Here is a 20,013-nt window from a genome sequence, read left to right on the forward strand (position 1 = left end):
TTAATATGCAATTTATTCTTCGATCACCGCATCAATTTCCAACCTCAAAATACAGGAACGTTATCTTTACAGCAAGCAACAATGTTTATAATTGGGGGTCTTACACTGGCCATTGCCATCGAGAATTGTCAACTCCACAAGAGGATCGCATTGAAGACACTCACCTTATTTGGGGTTCAACCAAGATGGTATGTGAAACAATGTATTCAATTTTTGGTAGTATGTTGCATTTGAAAATTCGTCAACACTTCATATTTGAAGTATAACCCAACCTGCAGAGGGACTAAAGAATATTTTCCGATATAACGAATTGTAGGTTTGAACAGGCTATGCCTTTGTTATAATATATATAAGCTATTGGCAAATGCTAGTTATGTCAAACCTACAAAGCAACACCACTGAAATGGACATTCGACTTATGGATTAATGCTTGTTTGGTGAGTATGACATCATAAATAATGGAGGACGCCATACATTTTTGTTCCAGTCATTGCAGCACTATGACGTCTTTGGGAATTGTTACAATACATGTGTGTATATTGGAAATGTATTGCATGTGATGTGTACCCTTATGGGTAAAATCATTGAGAGTGATTATGTACAAAGGCGATCAAAGATGCCTGTCGATGGACAGGAGTAATACTGTTTCCATTATTTCCTGTAACACCTTCATTCTTCCTCGAGGTTGATGCTTGGTTTCATGCTGCCGACGTGGTTTCTGTCTTTGTGGATCAGCAACATCGCCACCACCGCCATGATGATCCCGATCGTCAATGCTGTCCTGGACGAACTTCGGAAGATCAAATACAAGTCAAATGAAGAAATGTTGAAAGGAGAGATCGAGCTAAAGCCAGGTGAGAAGCAACAGAGATTAAACCTGCCGTTGAAGTGTAAAGTATTGCTTTCCTCTTGAAGTATTTCTGCACTTCACACTTGTTATACTCAATTTGTAGAGGTGGCGGGTGCTACCGTCAGGACAGTCCATGCGTACCTATGTCGCAAACACCTGGGGTCATCATTTATGTTTAAGTGATCCATTCACCGCTAGGTTGCCTTCTACGAATGTGATATAAGAATGGGTTTTGGCAGATCATCATAAGACTTTGTGGGGCCGTCGGGTAGCCTAGTGGTTAAAGCGTTATCTCGTCACGCCGAAGACCCGGGTTCGATTCCCGACATGGGTACAATGTGTGAAGCCCATTTCTGGTGTCCCCCGCCGTGATATTGCTGGAATATTGCTAAAAGCGGCGTAAAACCATACTCACTCACTCACTCATAAGACTTTTTATTCTCCAGCGGTGACGTTTTATATTTGATAATTAACTACCCAGAGTAATAATGCATCAGTTTTCTCTCTGTTGCATATCCAGCGTTAAAAAACGGTATTTTCCGGTTCGAAATAAAGTAGTCTGTACAGGTCCTGGTTCACAATCAACCAATCAAATACTTTGATTGAAAGGTGATGTTCATAACAACCCACTTCCGCCCTACCCGATTTGTCAATAATTACATCGTCATAAAAGCAATCCAATCAGTGTTACACAGGCACATGTTCGTCAACTGTTGATCACATTGTCAACATACTCAGACCTATTGACGCTGGGTGGCAGATGTTCATGTTTGACACCCTGCATACATAGGTGACCCTTCAATAATGACGTGCATTCTGAAGGCACCCTTATAATGATATTGACATTTCACAGATGAGACAAGCAGCAGCAGCCAAAGGAGTGACGCTGACGTGATTGGCACAGATGAAGAGAAAGATGACACGTAAGTTTCTTCTCTGAGAAGAAAAGAAAATCTAACCCGAAAGGTCAACATGTTAGAGTTACCCACTTCTCCATGTTGCTGCCACGTTAAGTAAACAGACACTCATGTGCCTTTCTTTACTTTCAACTCATTCAGGTTCCAGATCCTCAGTACTTGTTTCTTTGACTGTTGGACAGTGAACGTGCGACATCGTATCCTTATAGCAATGTTCGCTGCTCACATTACCAACTTACCTGGGCTTAGTTATTTATATTCATGAAATTATTGCCAATAGCCAACATCCCATGTTGGGCGACAGCTGCATTACGTTTTTACAGAACACTCAGAGAGAACAATGTAACCGCGGCCTCTCCTCCAGGGTTTGACCCGTCCGATAGAAGCCGTGACACCATGGAGTTTACCCGTCTTTGTAAGGGCTTCTGTCTGTGCATTGCTTACTCAGCCAATATTGGCGGCATCGGGACACTGGCGGGTTCAGCACCAAACGTCATCATGCAGGTTCAAGCAGACATGTGAGTTGTTACGTGGATAGAATCTGAATCCTAAAGGGCTCTTAAAATAATGTATACCTATTGGTGGTAAAGCCTGGTGTTTCCAACGTGACGAGCTTATTAAAAGGCCACCCCACCATCCATAGAGTTGATTTGATATCTTCTGGTGGCGATGGGCTACTCGTTTAAAAATCATAAATACAAGATTTACTGCATGAAATGAAATTTACAATGCGTAAAAACATCGACGATGTACACAAAAAAATTACAATGAAATTGTAGATGTTCTTGATAATATCTTTATGTGTTGTTAGGAAAATATAATAAACTATACAAACTGCTTTCAACATTTTGTTTTTTATTTAGAATCTTTAACACGTATGGACTTGAGTCGGGAGTGAACTTTGTAAATTGGATGGTATTCGCCCTGCCTGTGTCGTTGCTGTGTATCATGTTGGCGTGGATGTGGCTACAGACGCTGTTCCTTGGGAAGTCGTGAGTCACGCCCTATTTCTAATGTGTCTTTGTCTTTTATACCTGATTTCCTTTAGCCTTAATACATGATTAAAGACGGCAGTCGCAATGACTATATTATAATATCTACCATTTCATGTGTCTCCTAGAGTTACATCCCTTGTATCTCTGGAGTTTCAGCGACCAAAATGATATCCAATGCAGTTCCATATCATGCCTTGCCTTTGTGAAGGATGTCACCGTTGAGACAGGATCACCTTTTCACGAACACCTGGAGTAACATCCCTTGTCATACTGGAGTTACATCCCTTGTCACCCTGGAGTTACATCCCCTGTCTCCCTGGTGTAACGCCCTTTGCCTCTAATTAGTTACAGCCTTTGTCTACCTTGAGTTATACCCCTTCCCTTCCTGGAGTTACATCCCTTGTCTACCTTGAGTTATACCCCTTCCCTCCCTGGAGTTACATCCCCTGTCTACCTTGAGTTATACCCCTTCCCTGCCCGGAGTTACATCCCTTGTCTTCCTTGAGTTATACCCCTTCCCTTCCTGGAGTTGCAGTCCTTGTCTACCTTGAGTTATACCCCTTCCCTCCCCGGAGTTACATCCCTTGTCTACCTTGAGTTATAGCCCTTCCCTTCCTGGAGTTGCAGTCCTTGTATACCTTGAGTTATACCCCTTCCCTCCCCGGAGTTACATCCCTTGTCTACCTTGAGTTATAGCCCTTCCCTTCCAGGAGTTGCAGTTCTTGTCTACCTTGAGTTATACCCCTTCCCTTCCTGGAGTTACATCCCTTGTCTACCTTGAGTTATACCCCTTCCCTCCCTGAAGTTACATCCCTTGTCTACCTTGAGTTATACCCCTTCCCTTCCTGAAGTTGCAGTCCTTGTCTACCTTGAGTTATACCCCTTCCCTCCCTGGAGTTACATCCCTTGTCTACCTTGAGTTATACCCCTTCCCTGCCCGGAGTTACATCCCTTGTCTTCCTTGAGTTATACCCCTTCCCTCCCTGGAGTTACATCCCTTGTCTACCTTGAGTTATACCCCTTCCATGCCCGGAGTTTCATCCCTTGTCTTCCTTGAGTTATACCCCTTCCCTTCCTGGAGTTACATCCCTTGTCTACCTTGAGTTATACCCCTTCCCTGCCCGGAGTTACATCCCTTGTCTTCCTTGAGTTATACCCCTTCCCTTCCTGGAGTTGCTGTCCTTGTATACCTTGAGTTATACCCCTTCCCTCCCCGGAGTTACATCCCTTGTCTACCTTGAGTTATAGCCCTTCCCTTCCTGGAGTTGCAGTCCTTGTATACCTTGAGTTATACCCCTTCACTCCCCGGAGTTACATCCCTTGTCTACCTTGAGCTATAGCCCTTCCCTTCCAGGAGTTGCAGTTCTTGTCTACCTTGAGTTATACCCCTTCCCTTCCTGGAGTTACATCCCTTGTCTACCTTGAGTTATACCCCTTCCCTCCCTGAAGTTACATCCCTTCTCTACCTTGAGTTATACCCCTTCCCTTCCTGGAGGTGCAGTCGTTGTCTACCTTGAGTTATACCCCTTCCCTTCCTGGAGTTACATCCCCTGTCTACCTTGAGTTATACCCCTTCCCTGCCCGGAGTTATATCCCTTGTCTTCCTTGAGTTATACCCCTTCCCTTCCTGGAGGTGCAGTCGTTGTCTACCTTGAGTTATACCCCTTCCCTCCCTGGAGTTACATCCCTTGTCTACCTTGAGTTATACCCCTTCCCTTCCTGGAGTTGCTGTCCTTGTCTACCTTGAGTTATACCCCTTCCCTCCCTGAAGCTACAGCCATTGCCACCAAGGTGTTTCATTTATTGTCTGCCTAGAGATACATTTCTTGTTTTTCTAGATTTACTACCCTTGTTTCCCTAGAGTTACATCCCTTGTCTTCCTAGTGTACAAGCTCCTCACAGCGAAAGCCCGTTTGCGGAGCTCTCTATACTATCGCTGCAATCAGTCACAGCTCTCTAATGTGTCAGGCAGCCACAACCATGCTTGGTATTGAAATCGCACCCGACTGACCATTATGATTACAAACAAGTGATGACGCGGATTACTCTTACCCCAGCTAAATTATTTTCTTTGTTTGTCAGTTTGAATTTCTATTTCATTTCAACTATCATATAGTAGTAAGAATGTAAGTGGGAAGTTTGTTGATTTTCTGTTCGGCTGCGATCTGTTTAAAGAAACAAAAGGGTAAATTCATCTGGGAAATCTGGTCAGTCGTAACCCTTTAAAAAAATGGCTATGATGGCATTTCCAAAGACAAAAACAAAAATGTAAACGTAACTACATTTGGGGTTAGAGGGCAGATTCCACGATACTTGTAATGGCCGCTTCCACACTCACGGCAACGATGTTACCGATAGTGTAACGAAGGTGTCACACGCTGGGTCGGAGCATGCCGTGGGTAGCTTACCTTTGTCTTCCAATGATGACTAACCTTGTCTTCCTAGAGTTACTGCCTTTGTCTTCCAATGATGACTAACCTTGTCCTCCTAGAGTTACTGCCTTTGTCTTCCAATGATGACTAACCTTGTCTTCCTAGAGTTACTGCCTTTGTCTTCCAATGATGACTAACCTTGTCCTCCTAGAGTTACTGCCTTTGTCTTCCAATGATGACTTACCTTGTCTTCCTAGAGTTACTGCCTTTGTCTTCCAATGATGACTAACCTTGTCTTCCTAGAGTTACTGTCGTTGTCTTCCAATGATGACTAACCTTGTCCTCCTAGAGTTACTGCCTTTGTCTTCCAATGATGACTAACCTTATCCCCTAGAGTAAGTGCCTTTGTCTTCCAATGATGAATAACCTTGTCTTCCTAGAGTTACTGCCTTTGTCTTCCAATGATGACTAACCTTGTCTTCCTAGAGTTACTGCCTTTGTCTTCCAATGATGACTAACCTTGTCTTTCTAGAGTGACTGCCTTTGTCTTCCAATGATGACTAACCTTGTCTTCCTAGAGTTACTGCCTTTGTCTTCCAATGATGACTTACCTTGTCTTCCTAGAGTTACTGCTTTTGTCTTCTAATGATGACTAACCTTGTCCTCCTAGAGTTACTGCCTTTGTCTTCCTTGTGTTACGTCTCTTGTCTTCCTAGAGTTACTGCCTTTGTCTTCCAATGATGACTAACCTTGTCTTCCTAGAGTTACTGCCTTTGTCTTCCAATGATGACTAACCTTGTCATCCTAGAGTTACTGCCGTTGTCTTCCTTGTGTTACTTCTCTTGTCTTCCTTGAGTTACTGCCTTTGTCTTCCAATGATGACTAACCTTGTCTTCCTTGAGTTACTGCCTTTGTCTTCCAATGATGACTAACCTTGTCTTCCTAGAGTTACTGCCTTTGTCTTCCAATGATGACTAACCTTGTCTTCCTAGAGTTACTGCCTTTGTCTTCCAATGATGACTAACCTTGTCCTCCTAGAGTTACTGCCTTTGTCTTCCTTGTGTTACGTCTCTTGTCTTCCTAGAGTTACTGCCTTTGTCTTCTAATGATGAATAACCTTGTCCTCCTAGAGTTACTGCCTTTGTCTTCCAATGATGACTAACCTTGTCTTCCTAGAGTTACTGCCTTTGTCTTCCAATGATGACTTACCTTGTCTTCCTAGAGTTACTGCTTTTGTCTTCTAATGATGACTAACCTTGTCCTCCTAGAGTTACTGCCTTTGTCTTCCTTGTGTTACGTCTCTTGTCTTCCTAGAGTTACTGCCTTTGTCTTCCAATGATGACTAAGCTTGTCTTCCTAGAGTTACTGCCTTTGTCTTCCAATGATGACTAACCTTGTCATCCTAGAGTTACTGCCGTTGTCTTCCTTGTGTTACGTCTCTTGTCTTCCTAGAGTTACTGCCTTTGTCTTCCAATGATGACTAACCTTGTCTTCCTAGAGTTACTGCCTTTGTCTTCCAATGATGACTAACCTTGTCTTCCTAGAGTTACTGCCTTTGTCTTCCAATGATGACTTACTTTGTCTTCCTAGAGTTACTGCTTTTGTCTTCTAATGATGACTAACCTTGTCCTCCTAGAGTTACTGCATTTGTCTTCCAATGATGACTAACCTTGTCTTCCTAGAGTTACTGCCTTTGTCTTCCAATGATGACTTACCTTGTCTTCCTAGAGTTACTGCCTTTGTCTTCCAATGATGACTAACCTTGTCTTCCTAGAGTTACTGCTTTTGTCTTCCAATGATGACTAACCTTGTCTTCCTAGAGTTACTGCCTTTGTCTTCCAATGATGACTAACCTTGCCTTCCTAGAGTTACTGCCTTTGTCTTCCAATGATGACTAACCTTGTCTTCCTAGAGTTACTGCCGTTGTCTTCCAATGATGACTAACCTTGTCTTCCTAGAGTTACTGCCTTTGTCTTCCAATGATGACTAACCTTGTCTTCCTAGAGTTACTGCCTTTGTCTTCCAATGATGCCTAACCTTGTCTTTCTAGAGTTACTGCCTTTGTCTTCCAATGATGACTAACCTTGTCTTCCTAGAGTTACTGCCTTTGTCTTCCAATGATGACTAACCTTGTCTTCCTAGAGTTACTGCCTTTGTCTTCCAATGATGACTAACCTTGTCTTCCTAGAGTAACTGCCTTTGTCTTCCAATGATGACTAACCTTGTGCTCCTAGAATTACTGCCTTTGTCTTCCTTGTGTTACGTCTCTTGTCTTCCTAGAGTTACTGCCTTTGTCTTCCAATGATGAATAACCTTGTCCTCCTAGAGTTACTGCCTTTGTCTTCCAATGATGACTAACCTTGTCTTCTTAGAGTTACTGCCTTTGTCTTCCAATGATGACTTACCTTGTCTTCCTAGAGTTACTGCTTTTGTCTTCCAATGATGACTAACCTTGTCATCCTAGAGTTACTGCCTTTGTCTTCCTTGTGTTACTTCTCTTGTCTTCCTTGAGTTACTGCATTTGTCTTCCAATGATGACTAACCTTGCCTTCCTAGAGTTACTGCATTCGTCTTCCAATGATGACTTACCTTGCCTTCCTAGAGTTACTGCCTTTGTCTTCCTTGTGTTACTTCTCTTTTCTGAGTAAAGTTTTGTATTGTCTTCCTTAAGTTACTTCCCTTGTTTTCCTAGAGTTACCTCCCATTTTCCTTCCTTGAGTCACTGCCTTTGCCCTCCTTGCGTTGCTTCTCTTGTCAAAGTAAAGTTCTTTATTGTCAACCCTTCCCCTTACTTCCCTTGTTTTCCTAACATTGCATCCTATGTCTCAGTAGAGTTTCTTTCCTTGTCTACCCAGAGTTACTTCTTTGTCTTCCTTGAGTTAGAACCTGACACAACTACTATACAAAATTCATTTCACAGAAACTGGGTTGTCTCTGGGAATTTTCTTATTGTTCCAAAATCACTCCCTAGCATCTCACGAGTATCAATCGAGTTTTACCAATATTGTATTCTGGACTTGTCGGACACTGTTACAGATCTCTTCTGTGCTGCACAGCTAAGCCACGTGATGGGAACGAGGCAGTTGGGTACCAGATCAGACGGGAGTATGAGAAACTAGGCCGCATGTCGTAAGTCACAGAGATACCTAATTAGTGTAAACCATGCTTTGAACTTATACTTGGGTTATACCAGGGCTAACCTAATGTGGGAGGAAACCCTTCAGTGGCATAGCCCATGCAGTCTTGTTAGCTTTGATGAAATGAGGGTGTATATGCTGCTGACACGGATTCGAACACATGACGTAATTGGCTAGGGGATGCAGCTCTGCACGGTGATTCAAAAACATGTTTTTAAGCACAATCAGGAATTTGACATGTTTAAAGTTTATATCAAATTGTTCTGAAAGGGCCTATCAGTTAATTAAATTATTTATGTTATTTCAGGGCGTTACAATCCAAATGTAATGTAGATCGTGCTTGATTAGCACTTCCGTAAATTCTGCGAACACGGGAATGATTCTGATATGCCAATGATCAAGGCCAATATGCAACACATACCATGAGATCCTGGCACAAATAAGGCTAGTATGAAAGGTTGATTACCCTTTTTGTCAAGCAGGCTCTGAGTACATAATGTAATTGCTTAGCGACCAATGATGCCATCTAGATCAAGGCGCTGTTTTTTTGCGAACGTATTCCACGATTCTATTTCCAGATTTGCCGAAAAGGTTGTTCTCGTTCATTTTGTCATCCTGGTTCTTGCATATCTAACGATGTCGATACCCTACGTCGGTGGGTGGGGGCAGTTCTTCCCAAAGGGGTAAGCTTGGTTTTGTACATACAAAAGGTGGTTTCCAAAACTGCCGAATACTGCTGAATACTGCAGAACCGTTCTGACTATCCTCTCCATGATACACACCCGTTTAGAATTTCGGAATGTATGTTTTGAAATTTTTTCAACAGCTACACTATTAAAAGAAAGAAACGCATAGGGAGTATGTAGTTCATTGAACCTGACTACACAAAAATCCGGTATACAAATTGGATATATGTTATTGGGAAATGTTGGTGGCCTGATATTCGACAAACGGTGCGTCAAAATACAGTCATTGTCGATTTGCAACGCCTTAAAAGTCATTGTTTTCACACTTGTTAAAAAATGTCATGGAGGAAAACAGTAAAGCAAAATGCACGTGCAAGGTATGGCATTCGTAACTCGTGGTAAGGGCTATAAAAAGGCTAGCATAAGCCAATAATTTGTCATTCAATTATCAACATTCAGCGGTGCCGATCGGAACACGGCCATAGGACGTATCCAAAGAGGGGAATCGCAATCTTCTTATGCACGCCACTTCAACGTCCAATTTGCCGCCTTTGTGATCGATACACAGTTCAATTCCAGAACAGACCGTCCGAGAATCGGCCGACCAAGAGTTACCACCCCTGCACGGGATCGCTACATTCGACTGTTGTACCTACGTCATCGCAATGCCACAGCTACGGAGACTGCAGGACGCATCCCTGGTTTGAGGAGGATACCTTACAGCCTTGGACATTGAGAAACTGGAGACGAGTGTAACGTGTTTAACGTCGTCGAAATGAACGTTTTTCCACACATTGTGTACGTGAATTCGACAATTTCGGTGGCGGTAGTGTCATGGTGTGGGGGCCATAGCCTACACCAGGAGCTCTGACTTGGTTGTGGTTCAGGGAATTTTGACAGCAAATCGCTACATGAATCAAATTCTTCAACCTCATCTTCTTTCAATCATTGACTGCCAGAGGAAGCTGTTTCAACAGGACAACGCTCCACCGCACATAGCTCGTGTCACGGTAGACTACCTTCATAACGCCAACACCAACGGCTTGCCCTGGCCGGCGAGATCTCGAGATCTCAAACCAATCGAACACCTCTGGGATGAACTCGATCGACGTGTACGTCAACGTCAGAACACCCCACAGACACTCCCACAACTGGCCAACGCGTTACAAGCAGAATGGCATAGAATGGCGCAGATTTCCGCAGGACAGAATTCGTACACTTATCCAGTCAGTGCCGAGGAGATGCAGAGCCGTGAGTGCTGCCCGGGGCGGTCACTCGAGATACTGAGTTCAGCACAACCTTGTGGTCTTATGTGACATGACAGTGAACAGTTTTCAATGCCTTTGTACAACGTCAACATGTGACTATCGAACTCCAAAATGTCATACTTGTATCTATGATATTAAATTAAATATATCGAATTTTATTAGGTACAAAACATTTACTACCTGTGCGTTTCTTTTTCGAAGAGTGTCTATCATCTTTTGACTTGACAATCATTAATCATAATCCTTTATACAATCAAGGAAGAACTTTCTTTGTATTCACAGAAAGTATGTGTTTTTTTTGTTTTTGTGTGTGTGTTTAACACCACACCAAACAATATTCCAACTTTATGACGGCGGTCTGTAAATTAATCGATTCTTGACCAGCGAATCAAGTGGTTGATATCATGTGCATCAGTCCACGCAATAAGGATACGACATGCATCAACCAAATCAGCGAACCTGACCACCGATCCCATTAGTCGCCTCTAAGTCGACATTTACAGCAAGCATTGGTTCCTGAAGACATATTCTACCCCGGATCTGCATGGGCACAGAAAGTATTTGAGACAAGTGGAAATAAAGCATGTGGATTATCAGAAATACAAAGAAATTGCTTGAATTTATGAAATCTCAGAAAAGAACCAAGTTAAATTCTGCCAATATATAAACGCATTTCCATATTCATAAGAATTGGCTGCAAAAAGCAGTGTCTATTGTACGATTTCGACTATATCATAAGCATGGGGTTATGAATTACTATCAAATAGTGATGATAGCAAGTGTTCGAGAAAAGGTGAGCGTATCCTGCCCCACCGTTGGCACCCGCCACAAACACATGCAAAGGCAAGTGAATTGTTCACCTAAAAAACACTGGAACATATTGTCAAAATAGGGAATTGCATCGGGCATCATTTTTCGTCACTGTGTCAAATTTGGAAATGTCGTCCACATGTCTACCATAAAACGTTTTGAATGCTCTACTGAGGCCTTCAATGTTGTGAGTCGTATCACTTTTTGAAATCTTGGTAGAAAGAGCATGCCCCATTGTACCTGAGAAGACGCAAAGGGCTGGAGCTGCAGGAATATTGCTTAACATAAAGGGAAAGTTGGAGTCATCTCCCTTGCCATATAGTCTTGTGGAGAGTGTTTGTCACTCTGAATATTTACATGTATGTGTGGGTCTAAATATGAAACTGATGAGGCGGTCACACTGGTCTCTTTCCAGGTGGGTCAATAAGTGGAAGGGAATTGGCTTTGGTTATGATATCAGGATCATCGATATACATGAAGCTTAAGTTAAACCTCTTGACCAAATTACCTTGTTTTGACTTTGCCAATCAGAGCAGAAATTCTGATTCATAACATTTGATTGTTCCCCACGATATTCATGCATCTTTCCACCAGTACGTAACCTAAAATAATTAAAGTGGTTCGAATCCGATTTTCAGGATGAATGTCAAATGAAAAATAGGCAAAGTGAAAACCAGGGAATTCCGCCAAGGAGATAAACTTAGGCTCCAGTTGTGTCGATGATCTGATATCGTTCAGTAATTCCCTTCCACTGATATACTACAAATAAAGGAGACCAGTGACACCTCCTCGTCTGTGTTCTGTGTCATATTTAGTTCATTTTAGATCTATGCATTAAATGCAGAGTGACACCAAACACTCCACAAGACTGTATGACACAAGGGATGGCTAGAACTATCCAATTGTTAACGTTCTCTTCATGTCGAGCGATATTCCCGCTGTTCCTGCCAATGATGGAAACATTTCACAACTTTTGAGATATAATCTGGCATGCTCTTTCTATGATGATTTCAAAGAACGTCATATGACTCTTGCTAAAGAGTTGTTTGATCAGTAATTGTTCAAGGTTACAACATTCAGTGCCTCAGGAGAGTTTCCAAAATGTTTTATGGTAGACATTTGGAGGACATTTCCAACTTTAACTCTGAGGCGTCAATGACAGAATTGACGACCGATGCAATTCCCTAGTTTGACTTGGACCACATGTTCCTGTGTTTTTTCATCTGAACCTTCGACCAGCTCTTGCATGTGCCATCTTTTCGTGAACACCTGGTGTCATCACTTTTGGATCGTGATGTCTATGACATCGTCGGAATCCTACAATGGACTCTTATTTCTCATTTCTTATGGTTATGAGAAGGCTTTTGTCACTTTTATTCCTTGGAAACAGTGGCCTCTTTGATAACAGAGTGTACTTTCTCTTTCAATTTATCATGTTGAATAGTATGTTAAGGGTGAATGTTTTTAAATTATTTTTTTAAATTTTACATTTTCCCTTGTATGAAATTATATTAATTCAAATAATGCTCATGTGATTAATTTCTATTGTCTCACATATTATCTGACAATATTTAGTCAGGCCTTGCTTGATGGTTGTCGATTCAGCGTCAATTATCGAGAGATCACTTGTGATGATATGTCTGGCCAGTGCTTAGCGGAAGAGGGTGTTTTGGCAATCCCATTTGTTGAATGTGCATTAAGCTGTACAGGTAACAGGTCTTGTTTGTAGTTTAATCATTTGGATGTACGTTTGTTGGTATAGGGGAATAATAAACTTTACGCATGGGAATGGTACTTGTCTCTGAAGCTATTGCCCAAACTGTGTAAAGCCATTTCCTTGTTGACAGGCCTTCAAAGGAATGAATGCGTCTTATCATCTATTAATTCATCATCTCTTTTGTAGGTACATTGGAAGTTCTGTGTCTGCCATCTTGGTGGCCGTCAGTCTTTTCGTCTTTCCGTCTAAACGTCCTTCTGTCTTCTGTTGGCGGAGATCAGGTACCACCTTTCTCAGTTTGGTGTATATATAGCTCATCTGTCATTCAGCATCAAATTCAAGTTAGCACATGTCATCTGAACTTTGCTTGAAAACAATGTGTGATGCTGAACTTCCTCATACGTACCATCTATGTGAAATTTCAGGATATGACTTTTATAAGAAAGAAGTAATTATAAGGCGCCAAATGTGATCAGTCATGATCAACTGGCAAGTTCAAAAGGATATTAGAAGGCATGGCAAATAAATAATATATAGAGGTTATCACGCAAGTGTGTTTGGGGATGGTAAATATCCTGCATTAGGAATAAACATTGTATTTAGCGAGCCTTGGCGAGCTAAATACATAGTGTTTATTCCTAATACAGGATATTTACCATCCCCAAACACACAAGCGTGATAACCTCTTTATCATATAATGTCATTCTTTAATTCTGTGCTTCAAAATCGCTTTCCCTCTCTCACATACATAACCGAAACATTGCGAGTTTTTCTGGAATGCGCGCATTAATATTTATTACGTCACAGGGTAAGTGATGTGTCAGTCGGACAGTGACAGTAGCCAATACAGTTCCAACTGAAATCTGTTTCTTATACAGTGGCGAAGCAACATATACGCAAAACAACAATTGTTGTTAATTGCCTTTTGCGGCAATCCATGTCTGTCCGCTAGAGTAACTGCCCTTTGTCAAAGGGAAGCTACTCTAACCCTAGTCTATGAGACGTCACGGCCACGGTCAGTCGTTGTTGACAGTCGGTCTGTCCTGTCATAACGTTAAGAAGTGTAGTCAGATGTACACACAGCGACAAAACGAAACAAGGTAACAATTCAAACACATTTCGGACAAATCCAACTATTTTAATTTGTGGAGAAGGTTTCAAGCCGCAGAGGTCTACAAGCAAAGATATGGCTACTGATCCCGCTTGGCTAGGCCTCGTGCCCTCGCAAAATTGTTTCGAAATTTATATCTCCAAAGTTGCCCAAACTCATAAAATGCCTTAGCTACGTCACAGTTGGAGACTGATTTTCAGTATATTAGACTGTTCTTTTGATAATGATAGCAATTATCCCTGTAGTTTATCCAGATTCCCGATGGTTAATTATGACTCGATCGCCGAATGATGAGGGCGACGCTGTTTGTTTATAAACAGTGAAAGTAGTCCTACTTGACCTTTGATATTTGCATCTCTATCCGCATATGACCCCAACGGATATCGTTTTTATCCGTTGGCTTTATCCTGCCGAGAAACCTACCCATTATATGATATATATATATATATATATATATATATATATATATATATATATATATATATATATATATTCATTATTGCAGATTAAGATATATATCATTGTTTCAAATTTGTCAATTCCGCCAAAATATTTTTATAAAAAATGGATTGATATGACTTGGCATTTTAAACTGTTGATTACAAGTGTGCTACAGTGCCGCAGCACTTTTTTTTTATCTTTGCTATACGGTGATCGTAATACTTGTTACACCCTGTTCGTGTTTATGTATAATTTATCAACATTATGATTATGATTATGGTTATTATTAAAAAGGTGAAGCCTCACGATCCGTACCCTCACTACTGACCTGGAAAACAGTGGAGAGGGGGATGCCCTGGGGTGTTCTGCTGCTGATAGGTGGAGGGACTGCGCTCGCTGATGCATCTCAGGTAAACAGGTGGGAGGACACATTCAACCAATTGCCTGAGCGTATTCCACAGATTGATCCTTGTCATACGTGATGAGATGAAATGAAAACAAACGTTAAGGATCCATTTTGATACATAAATGGCGTAATATATAAGTATCGTGAACTTGTTCAAGCCCAGATAGCACCAACTACCTCCCCCTTTGTTTTCGAGGATATTGCAGTGATATTTCTATGCTGGTGTGCAAAACAAAACGGGACAAAGTCAACAACAATGGCTGTCTTAGCAACAAGTGATGTACCTTATGTCTTAGTGACAAGTTATGTGAATGAAATCTTTCAGAAATCAGGGCTGTCCCAGTGGATTTGCAACCAGCTGACGGTGTTCAGTTCCCTTGACCCCAGCATCACGAGCTTGCTGTTGTCTTTGCTCGTCGCAGCGGTTACCGAGGTGACCACCAACATAGCCACCGTTACATTGTTCCTGCCAATCCTGGGAAACCTGGTCAGTTACTAGAATAGTTTATGATATTATCGTAACACGGAACGTGTATATTACAAGAATCCATGTAGCCCATATACATGAAGGAGAGCCTAAGAGAAATTCTTGAAGTTGTTTTAAGCATGAACATTAAAGCGACAAAACACTTTCCATAATCATAAGACGTCTGTGGTGAAAGCTAATTCAATAGTACGATTCATATCCTAACCAGTTGTTTTTTAATCACAAACACATACAATGGCAAGTCAGTTGTTCACCTTAAAAAACCAAAGACCACATGGTACAACATCAAATAGCCACATTACTAACGAACAGTAAAGCCTAATGTAATATATCAGCATGACCTTATGATTTTAATACTTTTGTAAACATACTAAATATGTCGTTTTTCTTCCCTACAGGCCCTTTCTTTGAACGTGAACCCCTTGTGTCTCATGTTTCCCTGCGCTGTCGCAGCCTCCTTCGCCTTCATGTTGCCCGTGGCAACGCCGCCAAACGCCCTTGTGTTTGCCACTGGTTATGTCAAAGTAACAGACATGGTAAGACAAAATAAGCCCATGTGATCAGTTTCCATATCCACTAAACCAACAATCGTGTCACATCAGGGATTTCACATTTTTAAGCGACCCGTGAACATCCGGGGGAGAACAGATCTTCAGCAACCCATGCTTGCCGTAAAAGACGACTGTGCTTGTCGTAAGAGGCGATTAACGGGATCGGGTGGTCAGGCTCGCTGACTTGGTTGATGCATGTCATCGTGGATCGATGCTCATGATATTAATCACTGGATTGTCTGGTCAAGACTCAATTATTTACAGACCACTGTCTTATGGCTGGACTATTGCTTATGACAGTGTTAAACAACAAATATACAATAAATAATATCATTATTGTCAGTAGATATTTGAGTCTGGACTGATCAAGCGATTGTTTGGTGGCATTGCCTTTGCTGGATGCTGTCGTGTTCAATACCTCATCCAGGTCACAGATTGGCACCCGATCAGAGTCGACTCGAGCATCGTACTCTTTCTTTCCGAGAAACAAAAATATGTCAATTGAAGAATTTATATTATTTTCAATGTCGTCAAAATCAAATATGTATTTTATATGGATATTTCAAAGGGGCCTTGTATTTTCCGCCGCAAGGCAATGAACAACAGTATACGTACAGTTTTCCTGTTGTATTGAATGTGGACATCACCGTACGTGTAGTGATCTTGTTCTCGTACCCTAACGGCGATGTGAGTCTGCCACAAGGCTGCCTTGACATTGCAGACTTTTCTGAATTTAGGTAACTCTGACAGAAAGATGGCAATGCTGTCGAAATACCCACAAAATCTATAGATGAGAATGTAAACATGACGTTCATAACCAAAACTGTAACAGAAACTGATATCAATGAATGACACGACCTCGTGTCTCGTTACAGGCTATAGCTGGTGTTGGTATGAACGTGGTGTGTGTGTTGGTGCTGGCCCTAGCAACCAACTCGTGGGGCGACGCCTACTTTGATCTGTTCACACTCCCGCAGGGGTTTCCTGTGAATTCTTCTGCAGTTGCTCTCTGATTCCTCCTCAGTGATTTTCACCGAAACAGTTTTTATGGCGTGCCAGGTTAAGAATGCCTTGTTAAAAAAGACGTAGCGGACTTCACTTCGGGGATACATCTTCTGGACACTATACATCACTAGATAGAAGTTGGACAGTCAGGACCAAGTTACTCAAGCAGGGCCTGTACTGACTTCACTCAACGCCGTCATATAGCTGGAATATTGCTGAGTGCGGCGTTAAACAACAAATAAACAAACTTCACTCAACTGTTTCGGTCAGTAATTAGCTGACATGAATCGGACAGTGGAGCCGTTTCGTGACAGATATAGGGCCAATTTTGCGCCTTGTGATACATGCATGAACAGTCGTAGATAATGACATTCATATATTTTCATATATGGGCCACCCCAGAAATCTAATATGGACACCATTGAGGACTGAAACTCTAATGAACTCTAATGTGAACATGACCCACAACCTGAATATTTAAAGAAAAATTGAACATTTTGGAATGTATTTACCCAACACTGCATCTGTTACGTAAATAATTTATCATAATAGACTATGTATGTTGATTTAGGTGAAAAATATAAAATATGCATTTCCTACTTTTTCGGCAAATCTTTAAGACATACTTCATGAAGGCCAATTATCTATATCAATAGTGAATACTCATGATGAATACAATGACATCAACAAAATATTTTAGGAACCAAATCTGGATTTACTGGTAATGCTTGGTTAGGAACAATTAAATTAACAGTGGCCAGCATGAAATGCAACTCTTTGACAGCTTGGTACTTTGCAGCTCTTTGTCGTGTTGGTACTATGCAGCTGATGAAGGAGAAATCAATTCATCATTTACTGATGAATCAATTACTCTACCTTTCTTAGTGAGTAAGTCTTTGCGACCCAACCATTCATTAATACCACAATGACAGGCATCATGTTCATCACATCCTGTTTGGTTTGTACATCACCAGTGAGATTGAAAGCCTCTGTTGCTTCATCACACACATTCGATGTTTCCCACGCTGTTTGTTTCCATATCCCGCATGGTCTGGTCGCAGCCGGTAAAGCTAGAAGTGAACTGGCTTTCTCTGGCCCATGAAATACAGCAAGTACATGAACAGCCAAAGATCTGAATTGTTTGCCAGTTCCAAAAGCTATCCAGAGGTGAGACACATCCATTCTGTCAAACAATGCAACTACAAATGTAGTGTTAGGTAAATACATGCCAAAATGTTCATTTTTCACAATATATTTAGATTGTGGGACATGTTCAAACGAGACATACCAAAATGTCATTTCTCCATGGCGGCCATATTGGATATTTTTGAACGGACCCATCTCTAAAAATATTTGCAATGCCATTACCTACAACTGTGCCAATTGTCATGATTTTATCACAAAGTGCACAAATGTTCATGTATATGTTTTGCTTGTCAACTTCTCAATGTCACCATCGTGATTCTTGATAAATGAACATATTCTTCTTCTTCTTCTAAGACACATAGACATAGACGCTAAGAAATGCATGTCAAACTTTTTCTCTTAAATGACCATTGCACAGTTACACTGGATCAGTTTAACCTTGATTTTGTAGACTTCCTGCTTCTACAATTAACGCTCTTGTGGATTCAACTTTAGAATACGTCCCCAGTTACCAATGTATGTCGTAGGACATATGTATATGTATATATGTATGAATGTACGTACGTACGTATGTATGTATGTCTGTTTTTGTATGTGTGTGTACACGGAGTAATCAAAAGATTTTAAACTAACAAATGAAAAGACTTTAAATTTGACAAATCTTGTCATTTTCAGTGAAAGTACATGTGTAATGATTTTAAGTTTTGAAATGAGTTCTTTTATTGAAGTTTATGATCTTCCCAAATAGATAATACTGTTTATATTATGATAGGGAATAATTTTATTTTGATATGTTTATCAGTATAGTGTATTTTGACATTTATTCAGCATTTGATTATGTTAATTTTCAATGCATAATGTTCAAATGTTTAGTTTTGAATTGCTAAAACAAAACTAGGAGGGAGGAGTGTAAGAGATCGCGCTCCCTAATGTACATCGAACATTCTCATACAATGTATGCTCCCTCTTGTAACATCATGGCGATCATTCCGTTGATCAGCAAATGTACACGCAAACATTATGAACTATATAAACTGTTCTAAAGACTGACAGTGTTTGTTATGTGGAGTTACCACAAAAAGTTATATAGATGATCTCATATCGTTCAATAATGGTCAAATAGCTCATTCCCTTCCACTTATTTACCCACCTGAACACGAGATAAAAGAAGCCAGATTGTCAGTGTCAATCCACAATACGAGACTTCTATTACAACAGTGATGAATTCAACTTTCCAATTTTCAATTTTCCCTCTATGAACAGCAATATTCCAGTGTCACCAGCCCCTGGCGTCACAACATTTCACAACTTTTGAGATAAAGACTCTTTCTACCAAGATTTCAAGAGCGTCATACGACTCCTGATCACCAGTTGTTCAATCAAGGTTATAACATTCAAGGCCTCAGCAAATCTTTCAAAATGTTTAAGGGAGACATGTAGAGGACATTTTCAAATTTGACGCTTTATTGACAAAAATGATGTCAGATACAATTCCCTAGTTTGACCTGTACCAAATGTTTCCGTGACTTTTTGAAGGTGTCTTGACTTGTGACGGGTACCATCGGTGGAACAGGATACGCTCGCCATTTCGTGAATATCTGATATCATCAAGATTTGTTCGTGATAAAAACATGGTTATGATACAGTCGGAATCTAACAGTTGAATTTTGAGTTTGTTGACATAAAATAGTTTTTTAAGTGGCATTTTATGATTGAATAAGAAATGTTACTTGGTGAATTCGACTTTTAATTACGACTTCGAAACTGATGGTCATTCATTAACACATTCTCATAATATACTCTGCTTTTTCTAAGGATTACGGAGAGTGTTTTGTGTCGTTTATTTAAATGGTTTTGAATTTATTGACATCAATATTCCAGCTGTATCATTGTAGCCTGTGATTTGATGCTGAGAATATTTGCTGCAGACTTTAGAGAGAGGGTATCTTCACATCAGCACGTCGTTGACAGCTTTTGTAACGTATGTTCTCAGGATCCCTTTCTTTTGGGCTGTTTCATTACAATAAGCGACCAGTGAAGATCCGGGGTAGAATAGGTCTTCAGCAACCCATGCTTGCCGTAAAAGGCGACTATGCTTGTCGTAAAAGGCGACT

The 20,013-nt window shown here is 40.9% G+C and overlaps 1 protein-coding gene across 4 annotated transcripts in view; it reads left to right on the forward strand.

The window, feature by feature from the left end:
• Positions 1 to 18,946, forward strand: part of LOC124149796 (solute carrier family 13 member 2-like) — a 56,326-nt gene extending 37,380 nt beyond the window's left edge. For 2 of the 4 annotated variants that reach the window (XM_046521580.2, XM_046521579.2), the window contains exons 4-15: positions 73 to 188; positions 685 to 890; positions 1,704 to 1,773; positions 2,091 to 2,285; positions 2,631 to 2,759; positions 8,171 to 8,263; positions 8,850 to 8,954; positions 12,939 to 13,033; positions 14,599 to 14,714; positions 15,036 to 15,197; positions 15,596 to 15,733; positions 16,624 to 18,946. In XM_046521580.2, the coding sequence (XP_046377536.1) occupies positions 73 to 188; positions 685 to 890; positions 1,704 to 1,773; positions 2,091 to 2,285; positions 2,631 to 2,759; positions 8,171 to 8,263; positions 8,850 to 8,954; positions 12,939 to 13,033; positions 14,599 to 14,714; positions 15,036 to 15,197; positions 15,596 to 15,733; positions 16,624 to 16,761 (1,563 nt within the window). In that variant the 3' untranslated portion in view covers positions 16,762 to 18,946. Of the gene's footprint in view, positions 1 to 72; positions 189 to 684; positions 891 to 1,703; positions 1,774 to 2,090; positions 2,286 to 2,630; positions 2,760 to 8,170; positions 8,264 to 8,849; positions 8,955 to 12,938; positions 13,034 to 14,598; positions 14,723 to 15,035; positions 15,198 to 15,595; positions 15,734 to 16,623 lie in introns of those variants that run through there. The other 2 variants (XM_046521581.2, XR_007218740.1) reach the window with 2 other exon arrangements.
• Positions 18,947 to 20,013: the final 1,067 nt, after the last annotated feature.

This window comes from Haliotis rufescens, unplaced genomic scaffold, assembly GCF_023055435.1.
Source record: "Haliotis rufescens isolate VD_foot unplaced genomic scaffold, xgHalRufe1.0.p SCAF_6, whole genome shotgun sequence".
In the NCBI taxonomy this organism is placed as follows: Eukaryota; Metazoa; Mollusca; class Gastropoda; order Lepetellida; family Haliotidae; genus Haliotis; species Haliotis rufescens.